Raw genomic sequence first — 17,548 nt, forward strand, 5'->3', positions numbered from 1 at the left:
AAAGTGTAGTGTATTTAATGCCCACAATAGGCAAGTGTGGGCAAGTAACATCCGCATGTAACACGGCAACATTCCTATCAGATACGATTCTTAATAGGTGTTTGAACGGATATCGTTTGCGATAGTAGATTGACCATACATTTTTTAGGAATGCTTAGATACGGAATATGCCTTATTTTCCTTCAGTAGGATCTTGCCTGAATTGATGGAATATGTGCCAATAACCATTCAGCATTAAATCTGCTTCCAGCAAGATTGAGCACCAATTCATTTCAGCTCTCAAGTACGTTACTGTTTACATGCTAGTTTTTCAGGTGAATGGATTGGCCAAGGAAGATCCGTTGCTTTTTCTCTGTGCCCACCGGATTTGTCCTCTATATATTTATTTCAACCGGTACATCAGAAATTTGAAGTGTTCGAGATTTCTGTTGATTCCGCTGAGGAACTTACCTCCAGGCAGATGAGGAATAGTCGAGCCAAGCCCAGACTTAAACCATTACTGCAAGTATTCAAGAAATTAATGAGATTTTCTAGAATTTATGACGTTTTATGCGTATAAGGAACAATGGCAGTCTTTTTGGGCAACATCTGTAATTATAATAAGTTTTATTATTTACTTATATATGTTTGTAAATTTGATTTAATATGTTCATTTTGTTTAATAATTGCAGTTTACTGATGATTAATTTAATTTAGTGACATCAGACATTTTTGACGTTTTACTTTCTACTCTTTTGTCTTAAACCAAATTGTGTTTCTATTTTTATGCTGTTCTTGAGTCTGTATTACGAAAGACCACGTCTGTTAGAAAAGTATCCTTCAAACAGTAATAATCGCTAAACTACAACCATGTATTCAATGTAAAAGAAAAAAGTTAATTTAAGTGTATTCTATCATCATTTAAAGTTTCTCCATTAGTTCAAAATTTTGGAAATTTTGGAGCGTTAAAAGAAATGATAAAACAGAATAAGTAGACTCAAATATTCAGATAAATATACAGCGATATCAGAGTGTGCTAAAAGGTATGAAATCAAATCTCTTAAAAATAGACACAAAGAAATGATGGAAAAGCTAAAAAAAGACAATTCAAATTAAAGTTGGGGAATTAAAATTGTTGGTTGTACTTTCTACATTGCACAAGGTATTCGCGAACGATGTTAAAAAGCAAAGCATATGCAATTGATGCAAAAAAAAGCAAAGGAATTGCTTTGCTTTTGCATCAAAGCAAAGCAATTGATGCAAAACATTCGAAACTGACATTTGGGAACTGTCAGATATATCCAGAAATAGAATAACCCAACTATTAATGCATATACTAATGCAGAATACCAGACATTACCATAAATTCCAGACAAACTATATTCTATAATAAGCGTCAACAAATATGAAAATTAAGGTATTTCGCTAAACTGATGAACTTGCTCCACGTTTTAGCTGTCCAGAACTGGTTATATTTATCATCGCTTTAAATCTGCTCCTATATATATATATATATATATATATATATATATATATATATAAACTTTAAATGGCTTTTGCATTGTTTGGTGCCGGTAACGCAGCACATGTGATATACTTTAATACTATGCACAAAAGTAGTTTTGTCAAAAAAGAAGAGTCCCCAAGAAAGGTCTCAGCAGAGTGTCTGCATAAGAAGATGATGACGAGTTGTTGGAAGGATTGTAGAAATTTGATATACTAGGACTTAATGTGAAGCTATGTGATAATTACTAGAACATACTTTATTAACCGAACATTCTTCCAGCAAAGTCAAAAATAAACCTATCAAGAGCTGAGCGTTCGGCATAAAATGTCATTTCATAAGAATCCTTGATTCTTGCTCTTCGATTTTAATACGAGTATATTCCAGTCTTCTTTTAGTTTTCTGTCCTGAATACATATTTAGACCTTCAGTGAAGATGAAGTGAAATAATGCCTATTCTTCTGTTAATTGTTGAACTTGGGACGAACCATTTTGATCTAACAATATTATAAAATTTTTTTTCAATTATCTGGGCAAATTGCACAATGTTTTAAAAAAGGTGCGAAGTAGATACTTTACGTTCATGTTCTTTCGGGAACTATTCTTAAAAGCTTACAAAATATAATTTATTACATTTTTCAGTATTGCATTTGAAATTCTAAACGATTAATTTTCTATTTGAGATATATGTTCATCTTATTTCCTGATAGTATAAATTTTGCGAATGGATTGTTATAGTAAATAAGTACTTGTAAGTGAATTAAAAAAATTCTGTATTAGCAATAAATTTCTTTCGTATTTACTCCCAGCTACTCCTTCTGTCCTAAAACCCCCGCTATCGGAGAACTCATTTTGTCCCGAAGAACCAGATGAGTGGAGGGATCTTGGTGGAGCTCGTTGCTACTATTTTGATACTAAAAGTGCTATAACTTGGTATGAAGCCAACTTTATATGCATGAGAAGAGGTAAGCAAAAATGCCATGGTATATCTTGGCTGAACATTTTTAAAGGAAGGATTTATTAAGGTGCCAATACTTATATTCAAAATATTGCATATTTTAAGTGGGAAATTAAGTGTCACTGTGGGAAAATTTGCAGACTAAAATTTTGACTAAAATCTAAATAAACAGTTAAAATCTGAAAGCTTTCAGATTTTGTATTACGCCCAAGAAAGCCCTTTTTTTCATTTAGAGACACTTACGCGTTTTGAGAGCATTTGGGTTAACGCCATACTGGACTAAAAATAATTAAAAACAGCATACCTTTAATTTCAGATGGACAGTCTCGAGCGCTGGAGGTAAAAATGTTTTACTACAGTGTTGATACTGCTCGCTTTGAAATTGTTGAGTTTTTAATAAAACATTTGTTAAATTTTTACAAAATATAAAATAAACAATAAAACAGATTGCAAATTCGGGTTTCTAGATGCCCATGTTCGGGTGGAGGACTATGTTATTCAGAATTTGATGACTCTAAGTACCATTGTTTTTTCACAATACGATAAACATACATACATTCATGTAGATTTTTCATTATTTAGTTCCTTAGGTGAATCCTGGACGGCGATTGGTGGTGACAATTGAAAAGTTATACAGCTATTTATAGTGATTCGATACAAAATGCAGTTTTAAGACTAAGCTCTTCTGGGATAATGCTCATTTGGACCAAAAATAACTATAATTAAACTGCACACTTTTATAGCTACATACCATACATACACCCTTCTTTTTTTTAAAAAAGGAATCTTATAATAAAATTACATTATTTATTTATTTGATTATTAATAGTATTAAAATGTGTCATGACATTAGATATGCAGTTAATGGTATTCCTCCTTTTCGTCAAATATAAAAGAGTCATTTATTTAAGCTTGATTAATTTTATAAATTTTTGTATATACAGGGTGATTCACTACCATACCGAAGGGGGTGCAGAGATGACTCAGAATCACATAAAAATGGAGGGTCGCAAGTGCCGTAGTTGAGAGCTATAGTGCAAAGAAGCAGAGGAATAAAACAGAAATAGTAACACAATAATGGGACAGAAAACATTTTATTGAAAGATTGTACTAGAAGTGGTGTTTGAAATTACAACCCGAAGTGGTCTGGCAGGCCTGAAAGCGGAGCTGCATAAAATTCCGTACGTTCTTGAATATTCCTGGCATGTCAAGTAATCTCATGGCAGCTATAGATATTCGAGCGACGAGTTCTTCAACTGAAGGAACGGTCGTCTCGTACTCCAAACTCTTCATGTGACCCTAGAAGAAGAAGTCCATGCATGATAGGTCCGGTGTAGGTCTATGTGGTATCAGTATGAGAAGGTTCTTCCATATTACACGACTGATGTCTGCCGACACCTCGAGGTAACCTTTGGACAGCGGTGCATAAGTCGTGGTGGCCCAGTTCATTGGCCTGCCAGATCACTGGACTTATCATGCATGGACTTCTTCATATGGGATCACATGAAGAGTTTGGTGTACAAGATGCCCGTTCCTTCAGTTGAAGACCACATCTCTCGTATTTCTAGCTGCCAGGAGGATACGTGACATGCTAGGAATCTTAAAGAACGTAGGGAATTCCAAGCAGCGCTGCTGTCAGGCCTGCCAGACGACTTTTGGTCGTTATTTCGAACACCTGTTATAGTATAACATTTCAATAAAATGTTTTCTGTCCCATTAGTGTTTTGCTGTTTCTGTTCTTTTTCTCTGCTTCTTTGCACCGTAACTCGCAACTGCGGTATTTACGACCCTGCATTCTTATGTGATTCCTCTGTACCCCCTACACACCCTGCAAGTTTATCGATCTGGTAGCTAACCACCCTGTAAATATATAGATATTAATTCGTGGTCGGAAGTTTAAACCCAAACCTCTTGTTCCACTCCTAAAAGTGCTGTTCACCAGTTAAACTTTCGAGGGTGGTAATCCTTTGCAAATACTTAAAAGATGTGACTCACGTGATTCAGCTTTGAATACGGAAGAGATGAGATTAGGAGTATGACTTCGAAATTCGACGTGGCCAGTTCTCTTCTTAGCGCGAAATGCATACCAGCTAAGATCAGCATCTGCAAAAAGTATGTCTATCCCTGCATAGATGATTTAGCCGATTTTGAACTCTGGTAGGACTTAGACTTAAGGCCTTCTGCTCCTAATTCAAACCATTGAGCTACCGAAGCTAATAACCGGTTTCAAATATTTTCTATTTATTAACGAACAAAGAATTAATGTTGAAGGCATGTCTTGAATATGGTGAACTAGGTATTCTGGCCGTTAATGGAGGTAATAAAGGGTTGTGAAGTTATCTTTTCACAGCTTCCAACAAATTATCAGTAACTTTGCTACTTCAGCATATTCAATGCAGTAGTGATATCAGTTCCCTCAAAATCTAATCAGTTTCGAGAGAGGAAAATTTCAGTTTACTGATACAATTTTGACTATTGGCATTAATGTAAGTTTTAATTTTGTATGCTTTTATCAAATTGATACATTTAGTTTTAATGCCTGCTTTTGTTGGAAAGCTAATAAAAGAAGAATAAAGAACTTCATAAACGTGTTGGGCATGCAAAGAAATTTTAGAACCCTTTCGACTGTATTACACATGATAAATGCCTGTCACATTACTGATACACGTGCATTAAGTGTCGACAAAAAGAATTCACTTTGTTCAAGGATACTCTATGTTCTTTGAAGCCAAGGAGGAAAAGCTTAGGGAGAACTTGAGTGAAGATAAAATTTAATAAACTGAGTGACATAAACAATAGTAAACTGAGTGACATAAAACAATAGAATAAAAGACAATTTGTATTTATAGGGAAAGCAATTTTTCTCGGACATCGAAATTAACGTTTGTAAGTACTTTGAAATATTGTGCACCCTTTTCCTTTTCAATTCAAACACTGTCTACACGCTTTTTACTTTTAAGTTTTTTCTTAAACATTACAAAGTTATTTTTTATCATTTCAGGTGGTACATTAGTCAGCATTCACTCACAAGAGGAAGTGGACGTACTACACCAGTTTGTCAGATATACGCAATTCTCATTGCACATAGGACTCTATCGTCATATGCAGTACGGTAAATAATACAGTTTATGGTCTAACCTTTCAAATAATTTTTGCGTTTTTATTTAATAAGAAGACACATGAATTCAAGGAAGGAATAATATTGAACGTTTTTTAGTAAAACGGATTATATATATATATATATATATATATATATATATATGTTACGGTGAAACACCGAAATCTGGAGAATGTCTACTTTCACCGGTGAATGTCAACATCCACATAGTCGCTTGGTGTATGTCCGAAATATTTTCCAAATACTCTTATTTCTGACTTACACCGGTGAATGTCGACATTCACCATGTACTAATAGTGAATGTTGAACATAGAAGAATATTATATTTCCTTCTCCGTAATTCTTTCGCGAAAAACGCACTTGAGACTCAGAATAAGAACTTAAGAATATAAGAACTTAAAACACACAGTACTTTCAAAATGAGAAACGAAAATAATAGAAGTTATAAACTTACCAAATTATGTGATTCAAATCTTATTTATTGCAACAACTTAAACTATTATGACACTTTGACTATTTGACTATTGACTTTATTTTTGCACAAGAGGCCCTTGCTTTTACAACTGCATTTATTTGTGGAACTCTTCCTTTTGGAATGGCAGCGTGTACATATACTCCTCTCTTTTCGACCTACACCAGAGCATATCTGTGATTGTCGACATACACCGGTGAGGGTCCGAATGTACAAGAATGTAAAGAAATATTCGATCTTTCACCGACGTATTTGGTGAATATTGACATTCTCCGGTGAAAGTCGTTATTCTCCAATTTCGGTCTTTCACGGTAACATATGTTTATATATATAATATATTTACAAGGTATGGAAATAAACATTTTTTGATCGATGTTAAACATCAGGTGGACAAAGAAGATTTTATAGTTATATTTAAGATGTTATAGTTCTTAAAATCATCGTTATATGGATCTAAGAGTTAATGAAATCATACTCTGTATACATAAGAAAGAACATCGGTAAACGTATTTATTTAATTAGAACAATTTCATTCAGAATACGAAGCTAATCTTCTAAGATTTTACTAAGAAAGAAAATCAGTCTTTTAGATACCGTCGCCCATTTATTTGATTGTAACATAGCAAGCCAAGGCTATTTGCTTTAGAAAGACCTTTTAAAGAAAGGTAGATTGTATTCAAATTTTGCATGAAAAATAATGATTAAAAACCTCACGCATTTAGCGCGTTTGCCTGAAACGAAACAAGAAACGATCTGCCTAAGTGTTGCAATATCGGCCACTGTCGCTCAGTCTTCCAGAAAAGACTACAAAACAATTATTGGCCACACTGTTAATAATGAAAATTATTTAAAAAATTAAATTAGTCTTTCTTCATCATTATTTGATGAGTAACATGGATTTGAACTATTTCTCTTACGAAGCTCTCCGAAGGCATTTTCCTTTCGAGTTGATACTCCTATCGTGCTTAACCGAAATCGAAATAATCCATTGAGTTTAAGAGGTTTTTAGCAATTTTTCGTTTTTTCAAATTGATCTCAAACATCAGCTTTGTTCTGAAACGAAAATTTCAGTCATTGGATCAATGCTTCCAGTACAGCTGTAGTGTAATTAGGTTCCTTTAGCAGGAATCATGAAATCATTGTCAAAATATTGAGTCCAGGATTCAAATTTTGGACCTCCAGATTGATAGCTGGACATGCATCCAGTTACACCACAAAGGCACGCGGTAGGGAGGGAGAAATCACCTTCCACTACTTCTGTCTAAAAAGAGAAGGCATTTTCTTCACTCATTTCATAACAAGCCTTCACCAAAGGCATTTTTTCCCATAGGCATAGAGCCTTCGTGGGCTTTGCTACATTTAAGTAAACTAACCTTCACGAATTTTATTTAAAAGAAGAGATGTAGATTTCAGGGATTAAAAATATAGATGCTTCGTATTTTTGAAGCAGTATTTATCAAAACGTATAAAAATGTCTTATTTATTGTAAGTGCTTAAACTCCGCATAAATTAAAAAGTCTCTTTTGAAAAAATAATGATTTTTTATTTGTAAAAAAATTTGTTTTAATTGAAATTTGAGATTCAAACGATCCGAACCAGATGAAGAAAATATATCTTGCAAAAGCTATAGCTTTGTGAATGTTTATTCAATTAGTTTAGGTTATCTAAAGCTCGCTAGGGTGCATTAGGACTATCCGCACAGGAATGTATTCGAAAAATAAAGAGAAAGAATTGTATGCTTTTGCTTATAGAGAATGCTTTTGAAATATATGTTTAGTTATGCTGTTATTTATATTAAATGAATAATATTATAATCCGCTTGTAAACCATAATATTCCTGTCCTTGTTTCTCGCAGATGAAGAATTCGTTTGGGCTGATGGTTCGAATTTTGATTTCACTTTTTGGGATGCTGATGAACCTAACAGCGAAGATGAAAAGTGTGTGGAAATGTTAACAGGAACAATGGAATGGAATGATATTAGTTGCCAGCAGAAAAGAGGATTTATATGCTCCATACCCAAGAGTAAGAATTACTCTCATAATCCATTGGAGATGTATTTATTTTGACTTAAATTTAAGATTTTTATGCTTTATTAGTTTCAGTTCTTCTGTAATTTTTAGATCACTCTTCCTCATAATAAAGTCAAATCATTTTCTCCTACATTTCTTAAGATATATATATATATATATATATATATATCATTTTTACCTTTATAGTGGCCCCTAATGATACGCATCAGGATGAAAAACAGATAGAAGACTGCAAAGGTAAGGTGGTAAACAATGCAATGAATATTTTTTATGCATTACTTTACTTATTCCAGTATTAAGGAGGTTTTTGACACGATCGATAAGCTCAAGGATTCTTAACACGCTTTAAGTCGGACCTCGTTTTAGAGGCATGTAATTGATTCTTTACTCCCAATTAAAAATTTTTATGTTCTTTGTAATAAAAGTTTTCAAATAAACATTTGTTAAAAATACAAAATTCATTATTTTATTTTTCTTTCATAATATCTTTACAAAATTATTTGTATTATTTATCACAACTGAAATAATTATTCACAGATTCTGATCAGCTATTTTGCCTGGATCATTGAGTTAGATTATTTAGATTACGTCAAAACACGCAAAGTCTAGGTGCTCAAGGGATAAACTGACTTGCCTTTGTAAGAGGACCCGTTTAAAGACACCTATCTCGTATCCAAGAATTCCCCTGCAGCCTGCCCGTTAGCCACCATTTGAAGCCGGGTCGAACTACTAATGTTTGCTGGTTTTACCACTAAGCTCCTGGTGGAATATGCAAATATAACCAAATATAATATAGAACAATAGATACAATAATAACGTATAAAATATGTGATGTTACATTTCGCGATGCAGCGTTGTTCGGCGTCTTTTCCAAAACGATGGCAAATCTTATCAGAAATTTACGTTTAGAAATCAGATACTTAATAGTATTTACAACTTGTTCTATACCATCCATAATTTCCCGTGGGTCGTTTAATTACTGGCTGAAATCTGTATTCTGAGAGTATAGGCTCTTAGGAGGGGGAACTAAGAAAAGCATTGAGATTCATAGAGCAAGTAAGGCTTCCTCGGTTTGGCGCTTCATGTCATTAAGGTATTGTAGCAGATGGATGCCCTTGTCTTATGTATTGACCAAAGAAACTTAGCAGTTAATTTAACTCGCATAATTCTTTTTGAATGTACTGAATTATAATTATGACTATATTATTCCTGTATAAATATAATTATGACTTTATTATTCCTGTATTTCTGTTTTAAAAAAGCAAAATTATAGCTTGGCAGATCTTTCCCGTAAACTAAAATCTGCCAAGATTTGCAGTGCGTGTAATTTTGCTGCGATCTGAATTGTATCTTTCGTCTACTAATATAAATGGAATTTCGAAAGTATTGTTGCAAGAAATAACATTAATTTCTATTTCTGTGTATACTGATCAAACCGTACTTTTCCTTATAGGTGGATTTTCGGCTACGACATTGATCGGAGTCATTCTCTGCATTATGCTCGTTGTAGCTTTGCTATGCATACTGGCTTACTATTTTCGTCCTTGCGACAGAGAGCAAGATCCTGCGAAGAAGGCATCTGTTGTCACGCTACAAACTCCCTCTGGTCTATCAAAAACTCCTCGGTACCGATCGGCAGAGATAATTATAAAAGAAGACATGGATTAAGATGCGTGACATGCTTAGTACGTCTTCGACATTTCAAGACTAAATAAAAAGTTAAAGAAAACACTATTTTTATTAAAAGTGATAAGTGAGATTTTTGAAATAGAAGTTCCCTGGCTAAATTAAGTCGTAGTATCGGCATCATTAGTAATTTATTCATCTTATCAGTAGCTACATTCTGTAGCTAAATCGGTGTACATTGTGTATCGGGTTGCACCGGAACTGATTGTACCAAATATGTAGTCACTTTTTCGGGAAGGGTGTCAGACTGCTGCTCAAATTATATAGTACTTTATTAGAGTATTTATTATATAGCGCTGATGAGTCCAACTCTTATTTTCTCTACAGAATAGTTTTCTTTCTTTCCGTTCATGGTTTTTGATTTTGGAAAAGTGTGGGAATATTTTTTTAGCTTGCTAAATGACCGCCTTGACGAGTTGGTACAGGCGACCTCTTAACTTACTTGTAAACTTTATTATTAAATCCAATCCAAAAGATCCCATTTCTGCGTACAGCAATTAAGTATTTAGAAGTAAATCTGCAAACAAAAAAAATCTGCAATGTTTTGTCCAGGATTCTAACTCCTGACCTTCCGCTAGATAGCCGAGAGTGTTTTTAATTGTACCACGAAGGTACGCTGGAAAGTGGAGAAAATACCTGACATGTAGACGCTTTGAATCATTGTACCAGCAGCGCTAGGTGCCCAAATTTCGAACTTTGATAACAACTATACTTCAGTATTTTACTTCAGTATTTCGCCGCTTATTTTAAGAAAAAAAAAATCCTCCTCATCCAGTTTTATTCTTGATAATGCATAGGCTACCATTCTTTCCCAGGAGCATATTGAATGATTAACCTTGAAGAACCAATCTTGGCGATAAATTCTGAGGTTAACCTACAAATTACTATTTGGAAAGCTTATTCTAGTCTTTTTCAGAATAACATTTCATCCTCCACCATAAGTTTAATGACGGATTTTCTGCTATTCGCTTTAATAGTTTCGATATATTATTCCGATGAAATTCTGTTGGCACACACTTTCCTAAATGTGGATCTAGCTATTAGGATTCAGATTTAGATATATAAAAGGAATTTTTTATTCCGGATCTTTTTTTTTAAGAGGAAAATTAAAGGGTTCTGCTTTTATGTTTAATCTTCCAAACATTGAAAATTATTCAAGAGCTGTAAATTATATTTGTTATTTCAGATTCTCTATGAAAATAAGTCTAATTAACTCTTTGGATGATATTTTTTTCTTTTTTCCAATTCCCAAAGTTCAACTTCCTTTGGACTTAATGTATGGTTAATTATATTTACCATCAGCATTAGCTTACTTGAAAGCTCCATTTGATTTAAATTATTAGCAATTTGTGACATAATATATAATGTGGCATAATAATACATAAGTTTTAAATTAATTCTCTTCTCATATATTACTCTTAGCCTGTAATGTTGATCATTACGGTTTCATCAAAGGCGATGCATGTTTCTCCTTCGGCAGAATTTCTTACAAACATTCTATTGTATTTTATTGTACATTTACAAAATTGGATCTTAGGTCATTTAAGGCTAGACTCTCAATACGTAGATTATTTGGAGATAAGTTCCAAACTGTGAGGTGTAACTCTTACAATTTAGTTAAGTTAGAAGGGGGAAAAAAAAGCTCAATTTAAGACAGAAACAGAGTTAGATTGAGGACACCTTTAAACGAATGCTAAAATCTATCTCCGTATCTGGTTTGAATTTGTGTGTGTGTTAAGTCCTCGTGAAATTCATACTAAATTTCGTAATTTCATCTAAGGAAATACACGAATCTCTGTTTTAATTCAGTGTAAAATGCTGGAAACCAAATTAAGAAATTCATATAAAGGAAAGCAACAAAAAACCTAGATAATAGTTTTGATATAATGTCGATAATCTATTGTTTTGTTACAACTCACTGCTGATTATTAAAGGCACTTGTTACAAAAATTTCAGTGGATTGTATTTTAAAAACATTCTATTTACCTTCATTTTGAAAACACTCACAACACTCTTTAACTCTATTCTTTCAAATGTTAGAATCCAAAATCTAAGAGTAAAAATCGCTTGCAATTTCCATGGCAACTTAAATCCTTTTCTTCATCTTGATCGCGCTACCACAATAGCACTTATAATTACGTACGGAACACTCACCATAAATAATTATTTAAAGTGAATTGAAAAATGAGTTGTAAATATAATTTATATGTAACTTCATTTACTTGAAAATTTTCAGAATTCAAAATCATACTTTCAGACACTTGTCTCATTATTCTTAAAACAGAGAGAGAAATTTGATCTTAATTATCAGCTAATGATAATGAAATTTAAAAGCGTATGAGGCTGTGATTTTGCAGAGAACAACAGTCCTGCTGTTAAAGAACTAAATATCGCAGCATCATATTTTGTACACTGGTTTAAGAAATTAAGAGAATTTTAATATTTGATCTACGATCTTCAGAACTACTGGACATATTTTAATAAAATGTGGTGTGAACATAGGTTGATACAATTTAAACAAAATAAACATTCAGCAGTTATAACTGACACACATGTTCGTGTGTAACACTCATGGGAGTCTCAAGATCTGAAACAGCGGTTACAGAAGACACGAAAGATAATAGGGGGTATGGTCCCCTCTTACAGCCATAAAGGCCTCGCAGCGTAATGTCATACTGGAAATAAGGCAGTTTATCAGTGCTTGTGGCAATTGGTCCCACTCATTCAACAACACATTTTTCAGTTCCTGGATGGTTCTCGAAGGGGGTTGCCAATTGCAACTGCCCTCCCCAGAGTGTCCCATACATACTGCATAAGGTTGAGGTCTGGAGACCTGGCTGGCCAATTCATTCGGCGAATATCCTCATTCTCGAGAAATTCGTCGACCAGAAGAGCTCTATGTGACCTCGCGTTATTGCCCTGTAAAATGAACTCGGAGCCACTGCACCCCTGAACTCCCCATACCTCACACCAGTCACACAGCCTCTGTCAAAGACGTGGAGATGTATGCGGCCATCCAACATGACGCCTGCCCAGACCATTATACCGCCATCGCCATAATTGTTGATTTCGCAAACATTAGAGGGTAGGTAGCGGGTCCTTGGCACTCTCCATATGAAAGTACGGCGAGAATTGGTGTTTAGGTTAAAACGTTATTCGTCGGTGAACAGAACGGTCGCGCATTGCTCCGTACTCCAATCACTATGCTGCCTGCACCATGCTAATCGGATTCTCCTGTCCGTAGACGTGAGCGGGACACAAACAGCCGGTCTTCTGGCAAACAACCCTCTCTCGTTCAGTCTTTTGGAAACAGTCATCTTGTCACATGGGTTCCTGGGGCGGCATATAGGTCCCGAGAGAGCTGAGAAGCTGTAGTCTCTCTGCTACGCCTCGCTAAAATGGACAAATAGAGATCTTCTTTGGCCGTCGTGGTTCTTGAACGACCTTACCCAGGATTTCTCTCAGTGGATCCAGTATCTTGGAACTTTTTCCATAGATTACACACGACGCTGGAGATTAAACTCTTTTCATATCTGGACTTGCGATTGGCCTGCCTCTAGCATATTCACAAAGCCTACAGACCGTTTCTTCTACTGTTTGCTCCGATTGGTTAAAACAGGAAACGTAGGGTTTGGCGACTTTTCCTTCATCGCCTATACTATTTCTATATCAGCCTCGTGTACAAAAAAGTGTGCGAAAGCCAACGGCGAAACCGCAGCTCAACGGTAACGAGGATGAAAAAATTTCTCGGACTTCTAGATCGCTGGTTCTATCTCCGCTCGTGACTTTTATGAACTCTGCTCTGGACGGATTTATTTTTATCCTCACTTTATTGAATGACTTTGTCATTATTGGTCTTTTCGCCTTCGGGTGCGGTGTTAAAAATTTAACACATTCATTTTCTCTGTTTTTGTTAATGATAATTTTTCTTATTCTTATATACTGGTTTGTACTCTCTGCAGTAGGTACCAGTAGCAAGATTATGCACCAAGATCCCGAAAAGAGTTTCTATAGTAACAGAGCATAATGGAATAAAATATAATTTTAGTTATACTTATTTTCATAATTTAGATTAAAAGAATATGTATCCGATGCCCTTAAATGTTTATTGAATTGATTGATTGTAAATATTGATTATAAACCTTTTTTCTTGCAAAACAATTATCGTACTTTTAACAGTTTAAATTCAAATACAAATAAACTATTAATAAGATCAGTAGGTTATTTAAAATATATTCCACACAATTCCTCTTAGCTTTCATTTATAAAACAAAAAATTATCGAATGAAATAAACGCTGTTTCTTCTCGCTGTACTGAAAACTTGCAAGGTTTTTTTGGCGTTAATTACCACGCCTACAAGGTGATAACTCGCCATTTAAAATATGACCGACAAGCAAATGTTTCACCTAATGAGAGCAGACCGTAGTAGAAATAGTCTGTAGGCTTTGTGAATATGCCTGCCGCTAGCCTCCCCATAATTCGCCACCTCAACCCATCATCTAAACGTTGGTGGTTACTCATTTTTACTGTTTAACCGATTGCTACAAAATAACACCAAGAAATTCGCCGAGGTGTGCTAGTGAACAGAATTCGTCTTACCCTCCACGCGCTTATGAAGCGTTTTTCTCTGCTGGCTTCGCCTTACACATACGTGTACCCTTACATATTTGCCGTACAAGATTTGCATTTTTATTCTAGAAGCAGTGGTTTTCCGTTCAGTTCTTTTCATGCAATTCGATAAAATATGAAAATTCTCTTTATTTATTTCACCAGTATAGTGTGTGTGTGTGTGTGTGATTATGGCAAAGCCTCGAGGGCTATATGCCTAAGAGGAGGGATGCCTTCGTGGAGGACTTTCTAAGGGAAACTGACTCGTATATACGTTACACATGGGGAAAACCATCACCAGTATAGAATCAGTGATATAATGCAAACATATTTTTATGCGTTATGATAAACTTCAAAGATATTACGAAATAGAAAAGTCGTTGAAGGTCGTTTGTGAGAAACAGAAGTTCTAAGAACGTTTCCATTATTCTTATTGAACTGCCTTTCTCCGAATATCTCAATTTGAATCCTATTTCCAATTGAAATAAAGATAATGTTTTCTTGGAAGAAAACATGTTACACTTTATAATCTTAAATAGATACTTACAAACACATTATATTTTATAATCCTTTCCAAAGACATGCTAATCTGAGAAAAACACTTTTTCCTTTTCAGCTGCTTTACGTTTAGATTTGAAATTTATATATACATAAATAACTTTAATAATACAATACTTTATTTTGGATAAAAACTCGAAAAATGTTCTAAATAAATTTCCTGTTATGAAATTGTTTGGAACAGTCCTTGATACATACTCTGTTTCAAATAAGCTTTCTTAAAATCCCTCAATTCTTTATGGCAAACACACTAGAGCTTTTTGCCCGAAAAACAGGGATATTTCCTCGAGAAATTTATCCCTTATTTGCATTACGCTTGAAGAGTAAATATAAAAACCCTACGTAGACAAGCCTTGCAACTGTTCGAAATCAAAAGTAGTATGTGTGTGAGGGGAGGAGAACTACAAGGATTTCGTAGTTTTAATCTTTCGACCACTAATATACGGTTTGCAAAAGGGTTAACTTCTCTAAAGTGAACATTCATGTATTATTGATTTGAATATATAATGCGAATAAATTCAATACATAATACAAACACCTAGATAATTTTCTTTTTTTTTTAAGCATAGGTATTTAGCTTACTAAGTAAAGTAGGAGTAATTAGTTTAAGTATTCACGAACAATTCAATAGCCTACATTACAAAATCTTTAAATTAACAAACGAGATGTCCTGTCCGTTTCAGCTCGGTTGAGTAAAAGATTTTATATAACTTTCATTAAAGCATAGTATATTAAAGTTAATTTAGTCAGAAACAGAAATTTTTAATGACATATTGCTGAAAAACTAAGAGTGAAACAAGATTTTGCTTTAGATGTACACCTTGTATAAAAACATGACAGTTGTATATCGTTTTGCTGGGCCGACGGACGAAATCTGACTTGCGTTTTTCATGTCTCGAAAACGAAATTTAAGATATTTATTAGATTTATATATAGCACTTTTCTAACATAGGTATTTCAAAAAAAAAAAAATCAGACTTTTCCTGAAATAACATCGATTTTTTTCCTATTTCGATTCTACGACTCAAATATTAAATTTTGTAAAATCTGATGAGAAACTTGGTGAAAATTTTTAAAATTTATCTTGGCGCATTTCTTTCAATTTATGAATTGAGAGAAAACTGAAAGAACACTTGTTGACTTTTACACTTGGAAAAATTCTTAATTTATAGCAACCTACTTTCTTTTTCCTTTGTTCATTGTATATGAGCGGGAAAAAAGTGCATCGTTCATTCTTTCAAATAATTTTAACAAAGCGAGTAAAGCTCGCTTATAACAAGTATGCCAAATTTTGAAACGCGCCAATATATAAATTCGCGTATATCTTTGGAAATTTTGAATAGAAACTCTAGTTTTCTTCACGAATGTCTAGAAATACATCTACTTTAAGGTGGTGTTAAAAATTTTATAGGTTGTAATTAAATATTTTCGAAAAATTTATAAAAATTTAAAAAATGAATCAAAAAATATCTGCGAATTTTATATAGATTGAACCTAAATTTCGAATTGGGAAAAAAGGAATGAAGAGTGTAACAAAAAAGAGGTAATAATAAATGCAATATATACCAAATCGAATTAACACCGAGGAGCTAAAATTTCGAAAACTACTCGAGGGTTTTTTTACAAAACTTGGCACTCTGGCATAATTTGAGTTGTAGGATCGAAATATGGAAAAAATGGGTATGTTATTTCAGAAAAGGTCCGATTTTGTGTCAAAATTTTTACCTACGTTAGAGTAATGCTATATCCAAAGTCACGCCTTCGAGACACGAAAAATGCAAAGTAAATTTCGTCAGTCGGCCCAGTAAAACAGGAGATATAAAACTGATCCATTTTTTGTACAGTGTGTACATATATTGCTTGAGGATTAGATCAATTGCAGAGCGTTACTATCTAGTTACATATTTCTAACGTGCTTTTATTCATATGCATATGTATCTTTAAGCGTGTAAAGCAAGTTACCCTTAAACATCTGTATATTTTGTTCATAATAAGCAAGAATGCGAAGTAATATCGTATAAATATGGAAAAAATAATGAGTCAGCTGCCAGAAAACTGTTAAGAGATGTACAGATACACATATTATTCACTGTCAAGGTAGTTCCTTTAGTAAATAGGCGCATCACTAAAGGCTCACCTCCTACTCAGCCTGATGTGGGTGTCATCTAATGCGGTTTCCATCAGCTGGATCATCAAGGTCATTTGCTTGTTTTCGAAAATGTCATAATGAGTGCGACTGTTTCGAAATCGCCTTTCACATGAAATTTTAAATAAGAAAAGGGATGAACTAGATGTGAAACTAATGAAATTAATTGATAAATTAGATAACAGGGCATATTTTTATGATGGAAAATCAATCTGTCTGCAGTGTTTGGCCAGAAAAAATATCCTTCTACCCTACCTGTCAATCATCTTAAGACAATAATATTCTCACCTTCTCGGCCTGTCTTCTGCTTATGCCGTTTAATGTCTTCAGTAATGCATCCCAACTTCCAAATTTTCACAGGCATTTCAAAACGGCTTTTTTCATCAGAAAATTTGTTCTGCTACGGCATGCTCTTCGTTTATTTCTAGCGTATTTGCATTCCACTTTCTCCAAGTTTTGCATACAGTGTGATCACGGAATTTTGTT

At 34.0% G+C, this 17,548-nt stretch overlaps 1 protein-coding gene across 2 annotated transcripts in view; it reads left to right on the top strand.

Annotated features, from left to right (window-relative positions):
* The window catches only part of LOC118192538 (macrophage mannose receptor 1-like), a 63,688-nt gene extending 51,989 nt beyond the window's left edge, over positions 1-11,699 (top strand). For both annotated transcript variants that reach the window (XM_035363534.2, XM_035363535.2), the window contains 5 exons: positions 2,293-2,448; positions 5,443-5,553; positions 7,888-8,055; positions 8,250-8,300; positions 9,517-11,699. In XM_035363534.2, the coding sequence (XP_035219425.1) occupies positions 2,293-2,448; positions 5,443-5,553; positions 7,888-8,055; positions 8,250-8,300; positions 9,517-9,731 (701 nt within the window). In that variant the 3' untranslated portion in view covers positions 9,732-11,699. The remainder of the gene's footprint in view (positions 1-2,292; positions 2,449-5,442; positions 5,554-7,887; positions 8,056-8,249; positions 8,301-9,516) is intronic.
* Positions 11,700-17,548: the final 5,849 nt, after the last annotated feature.

This window comes from Stegodyphus dumicola, chromosome 6, assembly GCF_044657685.1.
Source record: "Stegodyphus dumicola isolate Sdum_Otavi_A_Nest chromosome 6, ASM4465768v1".
Taxonomy (NCBI): Eukaryota; Metazoa; Arthropoda; class Arachnida; order Araneae; family Eresidae; genus Stegodyphus; species Stegodyphus dumicola.